This window comes from Capsicum annuum, chromosome 9 (assembly GCF_002878395.1).
Source record: "Capsicum annuum cultivar UCD-10X-F1 chromosome 9, UCD10Xv1.1, whole genome shotgun sequence".
NCBI classification, from domain to species: Eukaryota; Viridiplantae; Streptophyta; class Magnoliopsida; order Solanales; family Solanaceae; genus Capsicum; species Capsicum annuum.
The window spans coordinates 24621229-24648679 of record NC_061119.1 but is presented as its reverse complement, the minus strand read 5'-3'; the positions used below and the strand labels follow the sequence as shown (position 1 = coordinate 24648679).

The following is a 27451-nucleotide window of genomic DNA, read 5'->3' as shown; positions in this document are numbered from 1 at the left end:
TTAATTAAACAACCAGACTTTCTTTATCCATCTCAGTTCTTAGTTTGGTTTCTCAATGCCATGGGAAGGTGTAACAAACCAATTCTTAATTTTTAATGTTTATAGATAGAATTGTACTGTTTTAAGACGTTGAATAAGTCTATATAATCATTTTGTACATGACATCAACTTTATCAGTTACTGCAAAACTTCTTTTCTTTATTTAGAGAGAGTTATAATTTATAATTTGATAAATTGATTTACCTATTAAAAGTAGTAAGAGGAGTGTGAATTACTTTTCTAAATACACAGTAGTCTTTTAACAACATACAATTTATTGATAAATGTAGTAACAGGAACTTTAGAATTTAAACTATTGAAAGAAAATAACATCAAATATTTTAAACTGGTTGGGACCTCTAATAGGTCTTACTTAAGTTCCCTTGGGTTGCAAGGGATTCTGCTAGTTCTTTTGCAAATAATATCAAAGTACCAGATTGAGCCAAGATTTTTGGCATGAACACACACTCTATTCTTTTCTTTCACTCTTTGATACAATGCCTCACAACTAACTATTTCTCTTCTACTTTTTTAATGACACAATAAACCTTTAAAGAGAATCCAATACTTGAGTAAAATAGAAAAAAGAACTAGAGAAGGTAGAGATAAGTGTATGTCTATCCTTTAATCTTTCAGTACTTATATAGTAGTGGTTGGGACTAATACTAGACGTGAAAGAAAAGCACACAAGGAAACCCAAAAGATTTTCCTTCTTAGAAAAAGGAATAATGAATATTCAATTTTCAAGGATAATTAAATTCTAACAAGAAAAATATCTATTAATAAAAGATAGAAGGATGCAAAAATTCATGAAGTATGCACCATAATTAATGCAACAATCTTTTTTCTCTTCCATTTCTTTTGTAGATGTTGCTAGATGTTTCTTCCTTTTTGATCAAATCTTATGGAATGCTTTATTCTTTTAAGCATTTGACAAAGTCAAGAATTTTATGCATTCAAATGCTTAATCATTCATCAAAATTTAACATTATCAATCTCCTTCTTTTGATGGATGGAAATTTTTTAGATTATTTAGATTACGTCCCTATTAGACATCCTTGATTCGTGACAGTGAATGAGCTCCCCTTGAATAGGTAAACTCCCCCAACTCCCCCAGCTTAGTTAGAGCAGATTTCAAAACACATAGTCAATAAAAGATGAATTCTCCCTCTTTGACATCAATAAAAAAGGAAGAGAAGTGACTCAAAGGATTAGCTAAAAATGAGTAATAAGAAATATGATTTGTGAAAATATAACTGTTTTAAAAGGATTTAACAATAATGTCAAGGAATTTTCTAACAAAACAAAATCTTTCTTCATATAGAGGTTTGGTAAAAATATCAGCTAATTAAAAATCAGTGCTGACAAATGATAACTCAATGTCTGCTTTGAAAACATGATCCCTAATGAAATGGTTCTTAACATCAATGTGTTTTACTCTAGAATGATGCACAGAATTCTTAGACAAGTAATAACACTAGAGTTATCACAAAATATCTTAATAGGCTTAAAACATAGATCATGATTGTTGAGTTGATAAGACATTCAATGAATCTGAGAACATCATAATCCAATAGCTATATATTCAGATTCAGTGGTGGATATAGAAACACAATTTTGCTTTTTGGTATTCTATGAAACAAAGGATTGTTCAATAAATTGACAAGTGTCACTAGTGCTTTTTCTATCAACTTTATCACCTGTATAATTTGCATCCGAGAAACTTTTTAAAATAATGTTAGCATACTTAGGATACCATAGACCATAAGAGATTGTACCAATAAAGTATCTAATAATACATTTTACAACAGTCAGATAAGCCTCTTTGGGAGCTGACTAAAACCTGACACATTTGCAAACACTAAAGAAAATGTCAGTTTAATTGGTTGTATAAGAGTGAATCAATGATGCTACGATAGTTGATTTCATCAATATTTTTACCATCTTCACAATATTCCAAAACATAGATAGAGCTCATAGGAGTATTAGATGATTTGGTATTTTTCATTTTAAATCTTTGAATGAGATCTTTGGTGTACTTATTTTGGGAGATAAATGCACCTTCAATAGACTGATGGATTTTCAATTGTAGAAAGAATGTTAATTTCCCCATCATTTTCTTTTTAAATTCACTTTGCACTAATTTAAAGAATTCATTGCACAAAACAACATTACTAATTTTAAAGATAATATCAACATAATTTGAATAATCAAGTTTCCAGAAAGGGTACGTTTGATAAACAAAGTAGAATTAATTTTTTCTCTTGAGAAATCATTGTTAATTACAGAGTTGTTCAGATTATCATACCAAGCTCTAGGAGCTTGTTTTAGACCATAAAGAGTTTTAGAGAGTTTGAAGACATGATATGAAAAGTTTGAATTTTCAAAATCTAGAGTTGTTTTATAAAGACTTGTTCATTAATAAAATCATTTAAAAGGCATTTTTCATATTCATTTGAAATAATTTAAAAGAAACATAGGCAAGTTAAATTCTAATAAATTCTAACCTTGTTACTGGTGCAAATGTCTCATCATAATTGACTCTTTCTTGTTGTGAATAGCCTTGAGCGACTAGACAATCTTTATTTCATACAACTTTACCTGATTCGTCTATTTTGTTTCTGAATACCCATTTGATTCCAATAATAAAGACATTTCTTGATCTTAGAACAAAAGTCCACATATTGCTTCTATCATATTGCTCAAGCTCTTTTTTCATAGCCTGTACCCAACTATCATCTTTGAAGGCTTCATTTACTTTATTTGGTTCAAGTTGATATATAAGAGCTATGTTTGAATTTCTTCTATTGGAAGCCCTTGTTTTCATTCCTTCCTTTGAGTCCCCAATGGTGAATTTCTAAGAATTGTCAGGTTCAACTCTCTATTCATTTAGAATTGAATCTTTTTTAGTTTGATTGTTTGGAGCAGTTGTAGACTGGTAAGGTTCTGTGCTAGCGAGATTCGAGGAGGAGATATTCTTGGGGGATGAACTTTGTTAAATTGTACCTACTCAATCTCATCATCTATAGATCTAACATACTTAACACAGTGATTAGTATAAAAAAAACAACATGAACATATTCCACAATGCACAGAGTACATTTATTGAAAATTCTATATAATCTATTAGAATTAGAATAACCCATGAACTTACTTTGTTGCTTCTTGGAACAAACTTACCAATATTGTCCTTGCCATTATTATGAACAAAGAATTTAGTTCCAAAAGCATGGAAGTACCCGTTGTTGGGATTTTTATTATTTCAAACCTCATATTGAGTTTTCTTCAGGATAGATCAAATGAGACACGTGTTCAAAACATGACATATAGTACTATCAACTTTTACCTAAAATTTATGCAGAAGAGAGTATTCACGAAAAATAATTTGTGCCATATCTTGAAATGTGTTCTATTTTTTCACTCAACCGTTTTATTGAAAATATCTTCATTCTAAGAAGTTATGAGTGTATATATGGGTATTACAAAATATTTTAAAATCTTTATTCTTAAATTCTCCCCCATGATCACTTCTAATGGAAGTGATGCAGTAACCTTTGTCTCTTTGAACCTTTTCACCAAAAAATCTAAAGTTCTTTAAGGTATCATTTTTGTTAGTCAAGAACATAACCAAAGTAAATCGAGAATAATCATCAATAATTACAAAAACATATATTTTCCATCAATGTTAGCAATTCTAGTTGAACCAAATAGGTCCATATGAAGCAAATACACGGGTTTAATAGTTAACATAATATCTTTGACAGGAAAGAAATTTCTAGTTTACTTGACAAGATGACAGGAATCACAAATATGTGTCTTTTTGAAATCAAGGTTTGACAATCCAGTTACAAGATCATGCTTTTTGAAATCAAGGTTTGACAATCCAGTTACAAGATCATGCTTGACTAACTTTTCAACATTTCTCATGCTTGCATGACCAAATTTTATGTGCCAAATTCATAAATCATCAGAAATAGACTAGACATATATGTGTTTCTTTCCTTTTGATAGAGTCTAGAACATACACATTTCTGTGTAAGTTTACAGTAAGGACTTACCTTTCATGTTGTTCAATTATACACCCTTTCTTTTTAAATCTTACCTCTAATGCAGTATAGCACAGTTGAGTGATGATTAGAAGATTGTACTTTAAATTTCTGACCAAATAAGCATTCATAATATCAAAGAAATCATTGAAAGAGAGGGTACCAATACTTATTACCTTGCCTTTGAAGTTATCTCCAAATCTGATGTCACCTCCATCAAAATCAATTATGGTTTCAAATAAATTCTTATTTCTTTTCATTTGATTTGAACATTCGCTATCGAGATGCTATTTTTCATTAGATTTTGAGCGGAGTTCCTATAAAATAGATGTATTACTTATTTCTAGGTACCCAAGCATTCTTAGGTTCATTGATATTAGTTTTTAAATTTGTTGACTTACTTTTAGGTCTCCAAATCCATTTACCAGCATTTTAAGATTGAAATATGTTGTTATAATATTTATGATTAGTTTTTTCACAAGGATAAAAAGACATATAGTATTGATTAGTGATTGTATAATAAGTATTGTAACTGTGATTTTATCTCCCAATCGACTGGCTTGAGTTAGTTGATCTTTGAGATTTGCTATAATATATTTTGTGATAGGTATTTGGACTATGATTTATTCCTTTGGTTGACTTACATGAATTAGTTGACCTTTAAGATCTTTCATAGCTATAAAATTCATTACTATCAGTTGACTTAGTTAAGTTAGTCAACTGATTTGACCTAACAACACTATGACTAGGATATTTTTTAAAACTATTAATCTTGATTTTAAAGTCATCAAGTTCTTCTTGAATAAAGTCCTTTTTAATTTCACGGATTTAAAGTATGACTTCACAGTATTTTCTTTCTCTTTAAAGAGCTCTCTTTTCTTTATGGGCTTTATTCAAATCAGCTATGACAAGGTCCAGTAACTTTTGAAGTTCTAAACATTAATTGCAGGAGTTAGTTCTTACCTGGATGGATTCTCTAATGCCATGAAAAATTAATAACCAATGTTGTAATTTTCTTGGTTTGATTGTTCCTAGTTTGAGGACCTATTTATTCAGATTTTTAGCTTTTGCCGTATTTGATCAGTTGTTTTAGTTTAGTTTGAGTCAGCTGGGGGTCTTTCCCAGTGACTCTCTCTTTATTAGAAGAAGAGGCTTATAAGACTGTTAGTAGTATTTAAGATTTCCAGTATTGGTTGTTTATATTTTTAAGTTAAGCACTTTCAGACTCTATGTATCTAAACTCAGATCAGTTAAGACATTAAATATAGTATTTTAGTATTTCAGTAGATTCACATGCCTAAGTAACTTTCATTATGAGATCCAAAATTAGTAGAAGGCTCAAAGGGTTATCTTGGGGGTACTTGTAGTCCTGAGCACCGTGTGACATCTCGGAACACATTTTTAATGTATTAAATATATTGAAATTGTTATTTTACTGTTGTGCATGTTAGATTTACTTTTATCCTTTTTAACGATGCATTAATCAATTATAATCTATTTTATATTACTATTAATTTTAGATAATATGACTCCCAAAAGAAAATAAACCCAATCAAATCCAAGTAAAGGAACAAGTGAAGCAGCTAGGTTACATCCACCACTCCATGAGCTTGCTTTATAAGAGTTATCTCAATCAAGAGCAGAAGATGATGAAAATGGAGAGGAGGAATGTTTCAAAATAAATGATCCAAATTCTAATATCCCTTTAATCAAAGAATTGGTCAAAACTTTTAACATTGATAGTTATCCTGTGAGAATACAGTGCAATGGTGCCACAGATTTAACGGGTGATTTCGTGGTTAGTCATCATGAAAAAATCTTTCGACGCCTTCAGAAAAATACTTCAAGAACAATATTTGGATGCTTATTTTAGGGATAGCTATTTTGGGCAATATCTTTATTTGGCGGAGGAAAAAATACTTGTTTCCAAATGATAGGTTTATGTATATAAAATAAGATAGGATGGATGAGGTGTGGATAAATTACTATGACATGCCTATTTAGTTTGGTTGGAGGGAGTTTGCCATAGTTACTTGACTAAAATATTATCCTCCTCCTCCTTCTCAAGTTATACCTATTCTAACCACAAAAAACACTCCACACACCCAAAAATGGTAAATGCAAGTTGAGTGATCGTGAAGACTTGGTGTCCCTTGTTGGTCCAAGATTCAAAAATAAAATTTTTATAGAAGCATGGAAAGGTAAAATACTTTTAAAGAAGAACAAACAATCATTGTGCTTGGTTTGTTTTGTACATAATATTCTTTGGGCGAGAGACGTTAACAACAACATACAACATGGTTTAATAAAGCTCTCCAAGGATCTTGAGGCATTCAACAGCTATCCTTGGGGTTATGAAAGCTTCAAAATGACAGTCAAATATTTGTTGACTCCGTTAACGCCAAAGACAGTGAACTTATATGGCTTTCCATGGGCTTTCATGGTAAATATTTCTTTTATTATGATATGATTCATTTTTTTATTCAATAATATTTTGATTTATTTATGTTATTTCATAGGCTTGGGCATTTAAAGCCATTCCTTATTTGAGACAACAAATGAACTACCAATAAGAGGTTTCATGTTCAAGAATCCTGAGATGGTTTTCGGTCAAAACTGATAAAAATGCAAAAAACAATTATCTCTTCAACCTCAAGAAGGAAGCAGTAAGTCTAATTCTAATTAAGTTATTATTTTAATTAATGATTGTTTAAATGATTTCATCATCATTCTAATATATGTGCTGATTTATTTTAGCTTTTCATCCGTGGCTTGTTTCGACCAATCAAGAGTTGAAGATGCCATTTTTTCTTACTTTACTGTCTATGAAAAATTTAGTGGACCCTAAAGTCATTGATAGAATGAAAAAAGAATTGTTTGGAGCAACAACCATTATAAGAAAACCAATTTTGGAGGATGGTCTTATTGTTGTTGTTGATGATGGTAGTGGTAGTGGTGTTGCTGTTAGGGCTTACGATTCTCCTCTTATAGTTTATGAAACAACAAACCATTTTGATCATGATCATACTGGTTGTACAGATTTTTCTCCTTTTAGCAAATGTTCCGTTTACAAATGTCAAGACTGCAAGGAGAAACATGATGGAGTGATTAATACTATTAATGCATTAACTACTTCTATAAAAGAATTGACATATAACAGGGGTGCCATTCCATTAAAGAGGATTTTATATCCATACACTCCACTAGATATTAAGGTGGCTAAAAGGAGAAGGAAAGAAATTTCCAAGGTATCATCAAGTATCAAAAAAAGCAAAATTGCAACTCCTCTGTCTTTGTGTTGTACCTTTGATCAATGTATAAGGGAAATAAGAGAGCAACATAAGCTGAAGAAGGTAAATGTATATCGTTTGTTCTAATAAACAAACAGACACATATCTATTTCAATAGATGATACAACTGCTATAAATTTTTAAACAGATATATCATTTATTGCAACAGTTATTTAACCTATTGCATCAAATACGTTATCTATTGCAGCAATTGTCTAATATGTTGCATGAGATGCATTATTTGTTGCAACATATGTACATCTATTTCAGCAAATCAAATAGGTTTTCATACAATTTTAATTTGTACCAACAGATGAGTCATATGTTTCAACAGATGGGTTATTTGTTTAAAATTATCGTACAACTCCTCCTTACCTATTTGAATTTATCCCAAGATAATCCATCTATCGCAATAGATAGATAATCTATTGTATATCTATGATTAGCATTGACAATTCTTGCGTTCTAGATGAAACAACATAATATCACAGTTAATAATCCATCAACTGCTTCTAAAGCAGAAGAAAATTAGAGTCTGTCAGTTTGGGAGAATGGAAGAATTACCCATTTTAAGGTTCAACATCTTAGATGAGGCTTCAAAAAAACTACCTAAGTTGATCAACAACTATTCAGATTGGATTAACGATAGGCTGTTAAAACATTATGCTGGTAGGTAGGGCTGGGCATAAATACCAAAAAATCAAAAAAACCAAAAAACCGAGCCAAAATTTAATTTTGGTTTCGGTTTTTCAGTTTTTCGGATTGATTTTGGTTTTCAATTTTTAAATTTTGGTTAAATGGTTTGTTTTTCGTTTTTCTTAAAAAGGAATTTGGTTAAACCAAAAAATTGAAAATTGAAATTATAAATAATATTATAATATATGTATGTATTATTAATTTATTATATATATACAATCATATATATTATCAATATATTATATTAATTATATATACATTTTAGTAACCCTAGTTCCAACTCCAAGGTGTCTAAATTTCTAAACAGTAAACATATTACCATTCACTAAGCAATTCGGGAGAAGTTTATGAGTTTTGTGTTTGTTTGTGGACAGGACTGTTTATGGAAATTAATATATAATGATCAATGACGTTATGTATTATGTTAATCTTATGATAATTTTATTTTATTTCATTCATGTTGAGTTACTTATAGTTATTTATATTTGGGAATGAAAAATAGATTTGAAAAAAATCATTTTTCTTAAAAAAATCATTAATTTTAAATGCTTAGTTATGAAAAAGAGAGGCTCTCTACTTTAATATTTCAAACCAAAATAAAAATTTGAAATAACCGAAATGCATTTTTAAAAACCAAACCAAACCGATTTTATTTTGGTTTGGTTATGGTTGTCATTTTTGTCAATACGAAAATTGATAAACCGAACCAATATTAAACAATTAGACCCAACAGACCGAACGCCCACCCCTACTGGTAGGTACATAAATTATTTTTAAAGATATTAATTTTTATAATTATTATTGTAAAAACATAACATTAACACATGTAAATCATGTAGAAAACAAAATGATGAATACTACAAAGTGAACGAATCAAGTATTGGTTTTGATATGCTCAACTTTGTTGTTGCACATGCCCAAATTAAGAATTGGTTTAATTTGATGTCACAACCCAAAACTTGTTGGAATGAAGAGGTTTAAATGTCATACATATTATTATTAATTAATACTTTATTTAATTGCATCTATGTATTAATTTTATCATCACGTAATCTGAAATATTTTATAATATGTGTAGCAGATCAATGTCATTTCTTACTACCTCAAAAAGAATACCAACTTGCAAATATAAGAATAATATATATACACGACAAATAATTAATTGTACAAAGTTTACATCAATAATGCCTGGAATAGGTATTGTCAACAACAGCCGGAAGTTTCCCTAATTAAGAAATGTTTAATCAACATCATCAAGGGTTTTAGCATGCCATCTGGCTTACCTTGGCATTTGGTCGATGAAGTGTACATCCATTGTGGTGATAAATTTTATTGGGTGTTGACTGTCGTCGTTCTAAAAGAGAGACGCATCCGAGTTTATGACTCAATGTCGGGAAGGAGAGGTTCTAGAACGCTGTTAACATAAACTAATTTTTAAAGGCCTTTGTATCCATAGTTTTAAATCAACATTATTTAGCAAGCCCTTGGTTTCTATAGATGATTTCAAATTGGAAATTTGAGAGTCAATATGGTAATATGAATTGGTCTAACATGTGTAATTAATCTTGCAAGATTAATGGTATAAAGATACCTAGTGGTTAATTCCTTAATGAATAATTCCCAAGTTAATGGTTGAAATTGTGTGCAACTTATTTTAATTCAGCTTAAAGGGGGTTGTGTAGCTCTTCGTGTAAGGTGGAGGTCCTGGGAGGGGTGATAATTGAAACCACATTTGTTGTTGTGGGGGTCTTGATGGCCGTGTACATGTGTCACACTTTATATATGTATTTAGAACGGCTAGTTACCTTGGTGGCTTTAGCTTTCCCGAGGTGTTTTCTCCGGTTCGTGTGGCTAACAGACACTGGGGCCCTTTCAGTAGGGAGAGCTGAATCCATATATCTCATGCATGCCATTAGAATAGTATGAGCTATAAAATCTAGGTTAATGATTTTAAATTCATTATTAAACCTTGTTCCCTATCCCGACATCTATATATGTATCTATACATAATGTGTGCAAATGGTTTTACTTTGATTTTAAAATTGGCATTATTTTATCCTTATTCCCTGAGTTACTTATTAGTTCTTATCCCACTAACCATCCACAAATGCCTCATCCCCACACGATGTAGGGTCTTAGGGGTTCTTCTATTACCTTATGCAGAGTAAGCAATTAAGATTTATTCATTGGTCAGTGTTAAAATGGTGAGATTCCATTCTCTGGAAGTCCTAACTTTTCATTATCAAGTCTTCATTTACATCTTAAACTGTCATTTTAGATACCTTTGGTTATGGGCGGGGGCCTGTCTCGATCTAGTTTAATGTTCAATTTTGTTAAAGGCTTTTGTGGACAATTGTGGATTGGGTATTTTTGAACTCTTAGAACCCCTGCCTTGGTTCATTAATCTACTATTCCTATTAATGTTTCAATATATTTTGTTGTTATATATATTGTGTTCTTGTTGGCTAGGCTAAGGGGGTGGCCTCTGACCCCTGGTGTTCTTGAGATACCCGTCATGACTAGGCCCAGGGTCAGGTTATGAAAAGTTTGGTATCTAAGCATAGGTTTATTGTCTTTAGGCATCTATAAATTTATGTCCAGTAGAGTCTTTTTTATAAGTGTGTATCACACCACACTTATAAGGAGGAGGATATAAAGTATTTAGGAATGTTTCCTTTTCTTGTGTTCTATTTTTGGGATATAGAGTCTAGTGTCTTAAAATTTCCCTAACTCCTAATTTATTTGCATTTCAGATCATGCCTTCCCAAAGATTCTCATACAAACTCTTCTGTCATACCTGGGTACAACGTGGATAGAACTCGCCTTGTCTATGGAATGCAAACCTAGCCTAGGGTCCCTATTCTAGATTGTACTGACCTACCTAGAGTTCCACAATTTTTACTAGTCCTCCTTGGACTCCCCGCGATGATAATACTAATGCCCTAATATTTCAGGGTAAAGTTTATAATGTAGAGTTTTGCCAATCTATTTCTCTGCTTACTTAGTTAGTAGCACCTTAGTCTCATTATTCTAACCTTGTTGCTCTTATTCATTATTCTTCTAAGATCACTAGAGTTGGTTAGTTCATAAGATGGAATCCCCCAACCTTTATAGGCTCTAAAGTTGAGTATCATCAAGGGTTCATAGATGAGATGGAAAAGATCTTAGAGTGATGTATGGTACCAATTTAAAAGGTGTGGAGTTTCCTGCATATCAATTGAAAGATATAGCTTATAAGTGGTATGACGAATGAGAGCAGTTTAGGGGTCATGATGCTGAGCAGGATGGGTGAGATGACTTTTTAAGTGCCTTTCTTGATAATTTTTTTCCTCAAGAATTGAGGGAAGATAAGGTTAAGGAGTTTGTAAATAAAAAGAAGGTCAAGATGAGTGTAAAAGAGTATTTTCTAAAGTTTTAGAAACTATCTTGTTATGCTTTAGAGCTGTTGTTTAGTCAGAGATCTAAGATGAGGAAGTTTGTTTCTAGGTTGTCTTATGACTTGGTGTTGGAATGGAAGGTTGTTATGTTGAAAAATGACATGTACATCTCTAGACTTGTGTTTATATGTAGTAGGTAGAGGATGAAAAGAATAAGCAAGTTGATATAGGGAAAGACAGAAAAAGTAGTTTAGGTATTCAAAGCAGTGAGGGGGTTAGTAGGATAGTGGGAGAAATGGCAGGCAGTGGACTAAGAAGAAGAATTAGAGAAATTTGTAATTGTCTTTTAGTGCTCCTTATCCTAAGCCATCTAGTGATCATCGTTTTTAGGCCATCAGTGGTCTTAAGGCACAAGGTGCCCAGCCTTAGGCTAGTGGAGCTTAGAGTGCCCTACCTTATTACCCTTGTAGATTTTGTAGGTAGCTTCATCATGGTTTTTATGATGAGGGGAGAAATTAGTTCTATAATTCTGGTCACTTAGGGTATTTGTAGAGAGATTGCCCTTCAACAAGAGTTGCTACAGGTGCTAATAAAGTTTTTATTGCCACATCTTCAGCTTATGCGCCAAAGGGTGCTACTTCTGGTACGAGCATTGTCCAGAATCGTCTCTATGATATCGCTACCCTCCAGGAATCTAAGGCATCTCAAGATGTCATCACTGGTATATTACAACTCTTCTCACATATACATATTATCTTATTTATATAGGGTATACCCTTTCTTACATGACTCCTTATGTGGCTATGCATTTTGGATTTGATCCCAAAAGAATTTTTGATCACTTCTCTTCATCTACTCTGGTGGGTGACCTTATTGTGGATAAGAAAATCTATAGGGGTTATGTGGTGTCTATTGTTCAGATGCAGAAATTGATGGATTTTTAGATTTGGATATGATAGATTTTCATATAATATTGGGGATGGATTGTCTTTATTAATCCTATGCTTCTCTTGATTGTAAGACCCAAAAGGTCAATTTTTAATTCCTTAATGAACCGGTAATAAAATAGGAGGGGAGTTCCTTAGTACCTAAAGGGATGTTTATCTCTTATCTTTGAGACCAGAAGTTGATTTTCAAAGGGTGTCTATACAATTTAGTTCAGAGTAAGAATTTTAATTATAAGGGTCCTCCCTTGCAATCTCTCTCTGTTGTTAATGAGTTTCCTGAGGTGTTTCTTGATAATCTTCCCAAAATTCCTCCTAATAGAGAAATAGACTTTGGGATTGATCTTCTATCAGATACCCATCCTATATCTATTCCTCTTTTTAGGATGGCTCCAGTTGAGTTGAATTAACTTAAGGGTTTCATTCACCCTAGTGTTTCTTCATAGGGTGCTCCCATGCTCTTCAGACGAAAGAAGGATGGGTCCCTTCGGATATGTATAGAATATCGACAATTGAATAAGGTTACAATGAAGAATAAGTATCCTCTTTCTATGATCAATGATATTAGGGCTCTAGATGTTTCTCTGAGATTGATCTTTGATCGAGTTACAATCAGTCGAAGATTTGGGAAGTTGATATTCCTAAGACTACTTTCTATATATGGTATGGTCATTATGGATTTTTGGTTATGTATTTTGATTTAACCAATGCTCTGGCTACCTTTATGGATCTTATGAATCGAGTTTTCAGACAATTGTTAGATCTATTTGTGATTATCTTCATTGATGATATCTTGGTGTATTCTAAGAGTGATGAGGATCATGCTAATCACCTTCGAGTTATGTTGCAGACCCTTAATGATCAAATATTGCATGTTAAATTCTATAAGTGTGAGTTTGGCTGTATGTTGTGACTTTTCTTAGGCATGTTATTTCTAGTGAGGGGATTATGATGGATACGTAGAAAGTTAAGGCGGTTAAGAAGTGGCCTAGACCCACAACTCCAATCGATATTCAGAGCTTCTTAGGCTTTGTCGGGTATCATAGAAAGTTTGAGAAAAGTTTCTCTTCTCTTGTTGCTCTGTTGACTAAGCTAACCCAGAATAAGGTGAAGGTTTTGTCGTCCGATGCTTGTGAGGGTAGTTCTGAGAAGTTGAAGGATAAGTTGACTTCTGTGCTAGTTTTGACCCTACATGAGGGTAATGATGGTTTTGTTGTATATTGTGATGCGTCCCTTGTAGGATTGGGTTGTGTGCTGATTCATGATGTGTTGTGTAGACACGATACTTTCAATGCTTAAAACCATGAATTTTTGCAAGTACCTAGGTAATTTTAGTAGATATGATGCACTTTGGGGTTTATTACAGGTAAAATATGTCTATAAAAGTGTTGGGATAAAAAGAAAATAAAATGACCTGGAAAGACCAATTCTGATCAAGATACGAGTTACCCTATGAGTCTTAGACAATCGATATGACTCATAGGCTGACTCGTAAGCCCAACAGAACCTAAAGCCAAACTAAGAAGTTAAGTATAGACAAGATATAACTGGAGCATCTGAGTTGTAAGTGAGGGTACGAGTCGTACATAAAGTCATAAGCATAACAGAATCTAAAGATGTCATCCAAATTGAAAGTCTTAGAAGTATACGACTCAAAAGTTTGAGTATAATTCATATGAGGAAACTATAAGTAGACCACGGTTCAAAGCTTGGTAAGATAAAAGTCCCAGGTTGATACGAGTGAAGGACACGAGTCATATACTAAGGTACGAATAGTGATCAAAAGTTGTATGTTGAAAAAAGTTGAAGCCTAGAAGACCAAAAACCAAAAAGGATACCAGAGGCACAAGTACGATTCGTATGATGTCGGCATGAGTTAAAGATTGAGTCGTACCGAGTACCGACATAACTTTAACTTTCCCATTTTTATTAGGATTTCTAGGTTATTTTGAGATACTATAAATATCCTAGGGTTTATCTGTTATTAGGTTACACATTCTTACTAGGTTACTTACTTTTACATACTTTAAATTTATTCTTAAGATTTTTTGGATTTTTATTCAATTCTAGACTTCGTCTTTTATTCATCTCATTATTGTGAAATTAATTACATGTCTATTTCATTGATAATCATGGATTTTTGGATGAACATGAGCGACTAATCAACTTTACTAGGTTTGTCAGAACCCTTAAGGATTTGCTACATAAAGAAAGTGTGATATTCATATATTCTGGGGTTTATGCATGTATCTTAATCTTTTTCACAATAATTAATCTCATAGCTACTACAGAAGCTTGAGATAGATTGAATTTGCAAACGTATTCACAAGGGAGTTTGTGATTAGGAAAAGTATATTAAGAAATTAATTTGAGATTTACCTCCACCTTATAATTCCCACCATCTCATCTAATCATTTGTACTCAAAGGGTGACAGTGAACTGAGGTCGTAAAAAGGAGGAGCAAGGAGATGCCCTAAGACTGAACCGTTAAAGAGTGAGATATATCTTTATGTTAACAAAATGGTTGATAATACCTATCTTGTTGACTTTACATGAAAAACAACAAAACAGTTTGGTTGATCACAAGAAATTTATGGAGTTAAGAAGCCAGGGAGAACACGAGAGTGGTGTTCCTCTTCTATTGTTTACAACTCAAAGAACTCAAGTTCAGTTACTACTTACTGACTACTTCCCAAATCCCCCATTTACTTTTCTACACTGCTCGTGAGTTACATCAAGTCAAGAAACTATTTCAACATCTTCCCTGTGGGTTTGACCCCAACCTATTTTGGTTACTATATTTTGCATCAAAAATAACATACTTCTATTGTATTTAGTTTTAGGATACATCAATGCAATATGGTAGGGTTGTGGTTTATGCTTCTAGCTAGCTCAAGGTTCATGAAAGGAATTATTAAGTCATTAGTTTTGATGATTGACAAATTCATAGTTTGGGACCTATTTCTTGGAGCCCTTGTTGTAATGAAAAACACCTTTACATATTAAGAAATAGGTTGGGCTCACCTGTCACTGTCATAGTTAACCTGCTAGGACAGACAGGCAAGTACAAAAGTTGGTGAAAAGTTGCTGCCACCTTTTTTCTAGCTAATGAGATTGCTTCTAGATTTTTTTTATCAAGATATATATATTGCTCATCTTCCATAATAAGAAAACCAACACTTCCATATACTCACAATTATATATCTTTCTAAAGTATTGCAGCGTTGGAAGAATCAAGTGCTGGAATCGTAGAAGGAAACTTGTTGCTCATCTAGTTCATCTTTATCTCCTTGTTATAGTTGAGTCTTTGTAATTTGTAATTAAAAGTTTTCCTACATTTGCTTATGATTGTAGTAGGTGTTTGATGTGTAAGCAGATGCTAACACATTTAAGGCTTTTAAGTCTAAATAATTGTGAAGTCTTAAGCAACTTTTGGTTGTTTTTGATCATTTTCTTGTGATATTTTAGTTGTAGCAAGGATAGGAGGAAAACATAGGAAAAATGAAAAAACTAAGTAAAATCTAGTACAAATGAGCTGATATGAGTCTGAAGGAATTTCTTGCAAGCTGTCAGAGATGTGGTAAGTTACCAAAAAAAGGTGTCAGGAAGAACAGTGAAGAAGAGTTGCTGGATGAAGGTGATAACATTCTCAATATGTCGTCACAAGTGTGGTAAGCCATCATAAGATGCCGTCAAGTAGGATAGAACATGGTGAAATAAGCTGAAGGTCTAACGACATTTGCTACACCCCATCACTCCTCAGGTAAGTCGTCGGAGGAAATCGTCAGAGTGAGGCAGAACAGGTTAAGAAGGCACAACTTCTGATGATATATCTGAGATGCCGTCAGAAGCTTGATGATCAACACCACTATGCCATAAGCTAAATCCGAGCCCAGCTGTGATTTTGTTATTTTATTACCTTAATTAGGCTTTAGTATAAATAATATCTTTTAGGGTTTCATTAAAAACTTGGGAAGCAGCTTTTGACATCTTGTAACTTAGTAAAGGGGAGTTCACTTGTGTTTGACTCTCTTAACTTAGAATTCAATTTTCCATCCTTTGATTTAGTTGTGGGAAATTCTTATTGTACTTGAAGGAGAAATAACTTTGAATTTTATCTTTTGTAAGTTCACATGCTTTAAGTTATGAATTTAATCTTTGTTATCTATTTCTATCTTATGGGCTACTAAAACCCACAACTAGGGTTATGGGATCTATGATTATTATTTCATTAATTTAATAGTTGGATTAGGGTTTGAGTGATTGTGGGAACGTCTTGAAATTCTGTTGTTTTAACTTGAATCTATTGGTTGCAAACATTAGGTTATGCCTTAGGTTTTATTTGCTTCTAATAGAGAAATAGACTAGAGGTCGTGAATTATCAACAGGGACTTGAAAGCTACCAACCTTCTATTTAATGATTGATGCCGTAACTAGATCAATCTATCTGAGATAACATTCGGTTGGAAATATATATGTTATCTAAGTTCGAGAGATAAGTCAGATAGTATCATCGGCAGGGATAATCTATTGTTCCCACCTATCACGAGAATCATGAACAGTTATTATTCAATGGAGATTAATAGTTATACTGATCACAACCCTAGTTTGTCTTTTCTTATTATTTATTTGAATTTACCTTGTAGCTATAGTTTCGAACTAGTTTATTCGCCACTCACATTATTCCCTGTGGATTCGGCCTCGACTCTGAAGTTGGGTAAATATATTGACGACGACCGCCTTGCACTTATTTGAGGTGTAAGTTGAGCGTCATAAAAAATGGCGTCGTTACCGAAGAACAATTTGACGTATTGAGTTGGTTTGGAATTTTACCTTACTTGCTTGAATTTGAACTTGTAAATATTTGTTTGTGATTTCCTTTGTTTCGTGTGTTAGGTAGAATTTCTTTATTTTTGCTTATTTCTTACCATGGAATCATGGAATGAATTTGAGTTTGATGGTTGCAAATCTTATCTGGATGATCCATGTCCATATTGTCATAGACCCCACTTTTGGCATAACTATAGATATGCTCCCCGGAGAGAGATTATGCACCATATCTATCCTACCGAGAGTATAATTGTTCTTTATGTGGTGGTCAAGATGGACATTTGAGTGATTGCTCAAATTCCCCCTCCCCTATTGCGCTAACCCAAGTTCTAGTTCTTCTTATGAGTATGACAGGTCTTATGGTCAAGAAAATGAAGAACGCAGCACTGGAAAGAGTAACATTAAAGCTACGCTTCAACTAATATTGGATCGTATAGACACAATGAATGATACCATAAGTGACATACGTTAAGACATTAGGGCATTTATTGGGGTAAGAGAAAGGATAGAAGAGATGGATCTCGAGGTCAATCATTCAAAACACTTTTCTACATTATGTTTAGATGATATCTTGTCTGTGGAATCATTTAAAATAATGGAAGAGTGTGATGATGAAGAGCAAGATTCCTATACTGATGATGAGATTGATGTTGATCAACCCTTGGAGATTTCCCAACCAACCAAGCCAACTATGAGGGATAATGCCAAGATTGACGAAATGGTGCTAGAGGCAAAAGAAGAAGCCATGCCAATCTCTTATGAAGACTCTAGCCCAATTCAAAGTAAAAATATTGAGAAGATGAATAAAAGTGAGTGTGTAGAGGATAGTGTAAATTTTGATGTAGGATTTGTTGGGCCACACTTGAAGCATTTTTACATATTATGTTTAGATGATATCTTGTCTTGGGAATCATCTAAACTAGTGGAAGACTGTGAAGATGAGAAATAAGAATCCTATATTCTTTATTTTACACTTGATAAAAAACATAAAAACACAGCTCACTTTAAGGTCGAGTTGTTTACCATGCATCATTCATTACTCGGCTTCTTAATCTTTGAACCACCTCCCTATGAGCGAGGAAAGAAGATGTACTCTAAGTTGGGGGTGAAATTCATATCCTCAAAGTGGAGGAAAAAGCTGAGTTGGGTCGTGCCGCGACATTAAACTAGGCGCTTCTTGGGAGGCAATCCAAGGTAATTTGTTGTTTGTATTCATATTATGTGATTGACATCAGATCTTCGCACCCATGGTGCCACAGGTATGTTTCTAACTCTCTTGTTTTGATTTGACATTTTGGGAACAATGCATGATATTAAGTTGAGGGCAGGGCTACTTGTAGGTGTTGATGTCCTCCTGTGGTTTTTGTTGCCGCACCTCTTTTCCCTGGAGTTTTGTTCCTAGTAGAGCCAACATGTTTAGGTGTACTGTGTTTGTTTTGTGATATATTGTGGTTAACTAGAGAAAAATAAGTATCTAGAGCAGTTGACATATTTTTGTTGATTTTTGAGACTGATAAACACCTCTCCATTGCTCTATTTTATAACTGTGTGATATACATTCATGTGTGACCACTGTGCATATTGTTATGACATTAGTACTAGTGACATGATATCCACTGCTAAACAATCTCATGAACTGGATAGGTAGTAGCTTGTGATGAACCTTTGTGCCATGTGTGTGTGAGATACTACTTAGTTCCCTTTGTGTGTTAAATCTAGAACTTGCCCAGTTAGTCTTACCTTGGTTGAAAGATAGAGGTTAGGAAAGGATCATAGGCCATTTTGATTTTTAAGTCACTTTTTTCCTAAATGACCTTCCCTGTATGCATGATATCTCTTGATCCCTACTTTGAGCCTGAATTGACCATTTCTTTCTATTACACCTATCACCTTCCTGTTTAGATCATAATGAATCTGTTTTGGCCCTGGTCCTCCTTGGACACTGTGAACCTAGACTTAGGTATACAACCTAAGTTGAGGGTGGCTATTATAGGGGTGCATAATGTAAACTGAGTATGAAGAAAGGTAGAATTAAAGGAAAAGAATACGTGAAAAAGAATAAAAAGCTGGGTGGTGTGGAAGAAGAACAAGAAAAGAAAAAGAATGAAAAAGAAAAGCCACATCCATCCTGAATAATGTGTGATCAAGAAAAGGAGAAAAAGAAGAAAAAGGTTAATAAGTGAACCCCAAAAGTTAAGGTAGCTCCAAGGAGGCTTAGTCACTCTAAATGCCATTGAATATCATACCAGCCCTTCGCCTACATTACAATCCGAAGAAAAGACCTATAGTGATCCTAACATACCTGTCTGGACACCTTGGTAATAAAAAAAAGGGCAAGCATATGGTATTTGACATGCATTGATTGGAATTTCTTTTTGAGAGTGAGTGTCTTTTGACCGTCCCCGCATTGACATGCTTTAGTTCATATATGAGTAAGGATAAACTTCTTTGTTGTAAGGACACATTGGTTGCATTGCTAACTGTTAACTTATTTGGATAGTGTAATATTGGTACATGCATGGTTGTTGTTCCTGAATTGATGCCATATCTTGATTCCTTTGGGTCACATTATCAATCTTCATGGATATGCACAATTGGATTGAACGTGGAGAGTGGCATGAGTTTTGAGCTAAACTTGATACTCAACTGTGATAGGTATCTTATGTGTCTCTTGGTTAAGCATCGTAGTATGGTGTTATGTAGTTGCTTGTGGACAAGCAATTGTTTTAAGTTGAGGGTGTTGATGTGTGAGCAGATGCTAACACATTTGAGGCTTTTAACTCTAAATAATTGTAAAGTCTTAAGCAACTTTTGGTTATTTTTGATTGTTTACTTGTGATATTGTAGTTGTAGCAAGGATAGGAGGAAAACATAGTAAAGATGAACAAAATAAGTAAAATCTGGTATAAGTGAGCTAATATGAGTTTGACGGCAATTCTTGCAAGCCGTCAGAGATGTCGTAATTTACCAGGAAAAGGCGTCAAGAAGAACAGTGAAGAAGAGTTTCTGGATGAAGGTGACGACATTTTCAATATGTCGTGACAAGTGTGGTAAGCCGTCAAAAGATGCCATCAAGTAGGACAGAACATAGTGAAATAAGCTGAAGGTCTAACAACATTTGCTACACACCATCACTCCTCTGGTAAGCCATGGGAGGACATCGTCTGAGTTAGGAAGAATAGGTTAAGAAGGCATGACTTCTGACAACATATATGAGACGCCGTCAGAAGCCTGACGATCAACACAATATGCCGTCACCTAAATCCGAGCCCAGCTGTGATTTTGTTATTTTATTACCTTAATTAGGATTTAGTATAAATAACATCTTTTAGGGTTTCATTAACAGCTTGGGAAGCAGCTTTTGACATCTTGTAACTTAGTAAAGGGGAGTTCACTTGTTTTTGACTGTTAACTTAGAATTCAATTTTCCATCCTTTAATTTAGTTGTGGGAAATTCTTATTGTACTTGAAGGAGAAACAACTTTGAATTTCAGATTTTGTAAGTTCACTTGCTTTAAGTTATGAATTTAATCTTTGTTATCTCTTTCTATCTTATGAGCTACTAAAACCCACAACTAGGGTTGTGGGATCTATGATTAATATTTTATTGATTTAATAGTTGGATTAGGGTTTGAGTGATTGTGGGAATGTCTCGAAATTCTGTTGTTTTAACTTGAATCTATTGGTTGCAAACATTAGGTTATGCCTTAGGTTTTATTTTCTTATAATGGAGAAATAGACTAGAGGTCGTGAATTATCAACAGGGACTTAGAAGCTACCAACCTTCTGTTTAATGATTTATGCTGTAGCTGGATCAATCTACCTGAGATAACATTCGGTTGGAAATAGATATGTTACCTAAGCTCGAGAGAATTAGATAATAAATTGTCTGGTGAGGTCGAGAGATAAGTCAGATAGTATCATCGACAGGGATAATCTGTTGTTCCCACCTATTACGAGAATCATGAATAGTTATTATTCAATGGAGATTAATAGTCATAGTGATCACAACCCTAGTTTTTGTATATCATTGATTTGAAATATTGAAATCAAAGTTTTGAGATCTAAAATAAGTTGAAAATTTAAAATTTGTTTGATTGATAAAAGCCCCTATTTTATCTTTTCTTATTATTTATTTCAATTTAACTTGTAGCTACAGTTTCGAACTAGTTTAATCGCCATTCACATTGTTCCCTGTGGATTCGACCCCGAATCTAAAGTTGGGTAAATATATTTATGACGATCGCCTTGCATTTATTTAAGGCGTAAGTTGAGCGTTATCAGTGTTGTGGTGTAACTTCTCATTAGAATCATCTAGAGTTAGTTGATAGCATCCGGTTAGAGTTAGATTGAGGAGTCTAGTTAGAGTTATCTGGAGGTGCTGTTAGCTAGAGTTAGCTGAGGCGAAAAGCAGTAGAGTTATTGCTTTGGTTTCTTTGTAATAGAGTTATTTCTATGAAATGAAGGATTAAGAGAATAATCCTTCGAGGCTGAATTCAAGAGTTTGAATATAGTGGACCTTTAAATACTGGAGGCTGGTTATGGTTTTTCTCCTTTGAGCAAGGAGTTTGTACGTAAAAATCCTATGACTTTACTTTTCTGCACTCCTGCATGTACTGTGTTTTTTATTTTCTAGTTCTTATTGCTATTTAATTTTGGGAATAGTTCCCTGAGTCGATGAGCAACTCTCTTTCGACCCTTTTATTTGATATTAGAGCCAGGGATTCCTATAAAAGCTAACACCTTTGAAGGATCCTGAGAAATGGAGGCTTCTGATAACGCTTAAATTTCACTCTTGAATAGGTTTAAGCGATCGTTATCAATATAAAACCCAACTAGGTTGGGATAGAATCCCACAGGGAATAAGGTATGAACTCAAGTTGTTTACGATTTAATTTACTGGTAGTTTACTGTTTCCTAAAATGGGGTTTAAGTTTTGCATATAACTGATTGTCACTTTGAATTTGATGTTTTTAACCAAGATTTTATGAAATAACAAGGATTATGTTCACTAGGGATTATGATACATGACAGATGCTAAAATTTACTCAAGACTCTCACGGTGGTTAGGATCACAAGTTATCTTTACCGATGATATGCTCAAATGTATCTCGACCTATTCAAGCGTCTAATTTCCTAATCCTCTCGGACTTAGGGAATCTCTATGCACTATCCACATTTTACCTCAAGTTAATCAACCTTATTACAGCGCTGATTATTAAACAAAGCCTTTTCGAGTCCCTATTGATAATTCACTTCCTACTGTTTATGATTTATTTCTCAAGCAAACTAAAGTACGTACGCCTACTGTTTGCAACCAACAGACGTAAATTATAATCTCAGAATTACAAAGAAATCCTAACACCTATTAAATCTTGAGTATTTATCACCTTATTATGACCTAACCCTAGATCCCATGATTCAGGTTACAAGTGTTTAGCCACTCATGATGCAAGAAACAAGTATGCAAATTGAATTCATAAATGAAAGGATTAAGTTGCAATGATGAAGAAAATCAAAAGTATACTTTGAATTGAAACACAAGGCAAAACACCAAAATATTGGTCTTAGAAAGAGAGAGAAAAAAATTTTTATATGCTATCTTGTGGGATATGTTAATCGATCCTTGAAACCCCTAAAACAAGGCTTTAAATAGTTAACCCTAAATAAGGAAATAAAACTAAAGTTACAGATTTTCCTCGGAATAGATGAAGGCGACCGTGATGGCCTATTAGGAGTTTGACGGCCTATCACGGATGTCGTCAGATTCTCTTTAAGTTTGGATTTTGCTGTCTCAGGCTAATGGTGACAATGACGTCCTATCAGGAGTCTGATGGCACATCATAGATGTCATCAGCTCCTCTTCCATTTTGTGGATTTTTGCCTAAGGTTGACGGTGATCCTGGCACCTTATCACAACTCTGATGCCTTATCACGACATGCTGTCATAACGTTATTGCAAATCTCACTCTCTGGTTAAGGCTGACGACATCCCTGATGGCTTATCATACTTTTGACATCTTATCTCCGGATATCATCACAGTATTCAATTAATGGCAACTCTCTAGTTATGTTTGAAGACAAATGTGATAGCCTATCATGGGTCTAACGACTTATCACAGATGTTGCCAGCAATACTTCTCTTCAGCTTTCTCCATATTTCAATTTCTTTTCCTTTATTCTTGTTGGTTCTCTACTGCATCAGCTTATACTGTAAAATCAACATAAACACATCAAAAAAATGACAAAATTTGCTTACGACCTCGCAATTATTCTAGGTTAAAGGCCTTAAATATGTTATCAATTGCTCACTCATTAATACCCTCAACTTAAAACAATTGCTTGTCCTCAAGCAACTTAATCCAACTAAGAGAACACATAGCACATTCAGCCACCAATTTTCCATTTAAGCTCAATAAAAAGTTATTCCTCCAATGCCAAACAAACTAATACCAACCGTGCATATCATTAAAATAAGAACAATACTGTAACATAAAGGAATCAAGCGGCGAAATCAATCTTAGCCTCAACAACCATTCACATACCAATGCCACACTATCTAAACAAGCGAGTTGCTAGCAATGATATCAGTGTGCCCTCACAACAAAGAAATCTCCCCCTTCTCATATAAGGAATCCAAAAATACAAAACTGGGGGTCACCAAGAGACTCTTACTCTCAAAAGGAAGTTCCAGTCAGTGTATGCCAAGTACCATTGGCTTGCCCTTATTTTTATTACCAAGATGTTCAGATAGGCCAGCTAGAATCACTATAGGACTTCATTTAGGCTTATAATGTGGTTTGGGGCTTGTATGATATTCAAGGTCATTTAGAGTGAAAATGCCTCCTTGACACTACACTACTTTCTTGGGGCTCACTTATTATCCTCTTTCTCTTCCTCTCTTCTCTTTATCATCCATATTCAAGTTGGGTGTTACTCTTCCCCCCTCTCTTATTATTATCTATATCTCTCTCTCTCTCTATATATATATATATTATATATATATATTTTAGCACCCAACATCTATTCTTTCTCTTTTATTCCACCCTTCTTCATACTCATCCTACACCATGTACCTCTATGATTGCCACCCTCAACTTAGGCTGTTTGCTTATGTTAAGGTTCTTAGTGACCAAGGAAAGCTAGGGATAAATAGGTTTATTGTGGTATAATGGGAAGGTGAAAGGTTTCATATGAAATAAATGGTCAATTTAGTCTCTACACAGGGATCAAGGGGTATTATGCACACAGGGACGACTATTTAGGCTAAAAGTGGATTAATCAACAACGGCCTATGATCCTGTCCTAACTCCTATCTTATGACCATGGCAAGACCAACCATGGAATTTCTAGATTTAGCATATAGAGTGAAACAAGTACTAGCTCACACACAGCTGCCACATAAGTATATCACAAACCACTGCTTATCTAGTTTATGCAATTGTTCATCAATGATCATTAAGAATCTATAACTAATACCAAAACAAGATTCACAATGGTCACAAGTAAATATAATCCATGCAGTTTATCAAAGAATACATTAGAGGAGTGTTCGAAAGTCAATCAAAAACATGTCAGCTGCTTTTTGTGCTTAAATTTCTTCTAGTTACCATAACTACGTTACAACAACAGACTGCCCTACACCCTCAACTTAAAATCAAAGCAATGCTAAATTAAGGGTTAGAGTATACCTGGACTGGATCGATCTCAGAGATCATGGGTTGCCTCCCATGAAGTGCCTGATTTAGCATTGTGGCACGACTCAGGTATCTCGATTACTTCAGACTTAATCGAGATAGATAATGGTTATGCTTTTCACTAATTACTTTGGACCAATATAAAGCTTGACCTGTTTCCCATTTACCTTAAAGGTACTACCGTGTTCATTTTCGAGTTCTACTACTCCTAATGAGTGGACTCGACTAACCTTGAAAGGGCCTAACCACTTAGATTTCAGCTTGCCTGGGAACAATTTGAGTCTAATATTAAACAGAAGTGTCAAGTCTCTTTTTTTGAATTCTCATTTCTCTATTCTCCAATCATGGTACTATTTTATCTTTTCTTTATTTAGATCTGCTCGTTCATATGCTCTGAGATGGAATTCATCCATCTTATTTAGTTGTCCCAGTCTCATCTCTGCTGCTTCCTTCCAATTCAAATTCAACCTTTTGAGCGCCCATAAAGCCTTATGTTCCAGCTCTATTGGCAAGTGGCAAGCTTTTTCATAGACCAGCTGAAATAGTGACATGCCAATGGGTGTCTTGAAAGAAGTTCGGTAAGCCCACAATGCATCATCCAGCTTTCGAGACCAGTCTTTCCGATTAGCATTCACCGTTTTAGCTAGGATGGATTTAACTTCAAGATTTGACACCTCCACTTGCCCACTGTCACTGCTTTGTGGGTGGTATGAGGTACCCACTTTGTGTTGTTTCACTCCATAATTTTCCAAAGCTGCTCTAAATAATTTGTTGCAAGAATGAGATCCTCCATCACTTATGATAGTACGTGGTACTCTAAAGGGAGAGAAAATGTTCTTTTTGCAAAAAGCAACAACCATCTTTCCTTCATTATCTGCCAAGGCCACAGCTTTGATCCACTTAGAGACATAGTCAGCAACAACCAAAATATACTTCATCCCATATGAGCTTACAAACAGACCCATAAAATCAATACCCTAGACATCAAACAACTTTATTTCAAGTATCTTAGTCAGGGGTATCTCATGTCTTTTAGAGATTGACCCCTGCCTCTAACATTGGTCACATTTCAGCACAAACTCATGGGCATCCTTAAACAATGTTGGCCAATAATATCCACTCTGCAAAACCGCTAATAATATCCACTCTGCAAAACCTTCCTAGTTGTTCGGTCACCCGCATGGTGTTCCCCAACTGCGGAGGCATGACATGCCTCCAATATGCATAATACATCTACTTCCAGTACACATCTTCGTGTGATATTGTCTGCGCATCTCTGAAGAAAGGTAAGGCTAATCTTAGAAGTAATGTGTTATATCATGCAAGAATTTATTCCTTTGGTGGAAAGAAAGATTTTCTAGGATGACCTCACTCACAATGTAGTTTGCATAATCCGCGTACCAAGGAAATTTTTCCACAACAGCCGCCAGGATCTCTTCATTAGGAAATGCATCATTTATCTTTGTTTCATCACTGGCTTCCTGTTCACCTTCTATTCTATCCTTGGTTTTGAATCCTTCTGATCCATCAAATACCTCAAGGCAACATGGTTGGTGTGGAACACCACTTTGGCCCCAAGGAGATAATCTTTGAATTTCTCAAAAGGATATACCACAACCAGAAGTTCCTGTTCATTGATGGTGTAATTCTTTTGCTCTCCATTCAGTGCTTTGTTGGCATAATATATTGGATGAAACAATCTGTCCCTTTTTTGTCCCAATACATCTCCCAAGGAAACACCACTTGCATCACACATTATCTCAAATGGTTTTTCTCAGTTAGGTACAATAACAATAGGTGGTTCAACCAGCTTCTTTTTAAGGCAATCAAATGCCTTCAAGCACTCGTCATCGAAGAAAAATTTCACTTCCTTCTCCAAAAGCTTGCAAAGTGGATTTGCAACCTTAAAGTAGTCTTTTATGAAACTCCAATAAAAGCCTGCATGACCAAGAAAAATACGCACTCCCTTCACTAAAATAGGAGGTGGTATTTTCTCGATAACTTTCATTTTTGCTCAATCAACTTCTATCCCTTTTTCAAAAATTTTGTGGCCAAGAGCGATGCCCTCATTTATAATGAAATGACATTTTTCCAGCTAAGCAATAGGTTAAATTCAAAACATCTTTGCAAGGCCACAGTCAGATTTTCCAAATACATTTCAAATAAATCACCCACAACAGAGAAATCATCCTTGAGTAACTTTATGGTGTCTTCTACGATGTCAGAGAAGATTGATATCATGCACCATTGAAAAGTGGTGGGTGCATTGCATAGTCCAAATGACATCCTCTTAAATATGAAGGTGCCATATGGGCATATGAATGACGTCTTCTCCTGATCTTTAGGATCAATACTGATTTTGTTATATCCAGAATAACCATCCAAAAAGCAATACCACCCCCTACCGGCCAATCGGTTAAGTATTTGGTCCATAAAAGGCATTCGGAAGTGGTCCTTCAGAGTCCAAATATTTAAATTATGGTAGTCCATTCAAACTCTCTACCCAGTTACTGGCCTAAGTGAAATCAACTC

The 27451-nt window shown here is 34.3% G+C and overlaps 1 protein-coding gene across 1 annotated transcript in view; it reads right to left on the bottom strand.

Moving 5' to 3' along the window:
- The window catches only part of LOC124887045, a 33318-nt gene extending 6643 nt beyond the window's left edge, over nucleotides 1-26675 (bottom strand). The window contains exons 1-3 of the mRNA XM_047396212.1: nucleotides 26532-26675; nucleotides 26296-26421; nucleotides 25388-25896 (exon numbers count right to left, since the gene is read on the bottom strand). Coding sequence (XP_047252168.1) covers nucleotides 25388-25896; nucleotides 26296-26421; nucleotides 26532-26675 — 779 coding nt within the window. The remainder of the gene's footprint in view (nucleotides 1-25387; nucleotides 25897-26295; nucleotides 26422-26531) is intronic.
- Nucleotides 26676-27451: the final 776 nt, after the last annotated feature.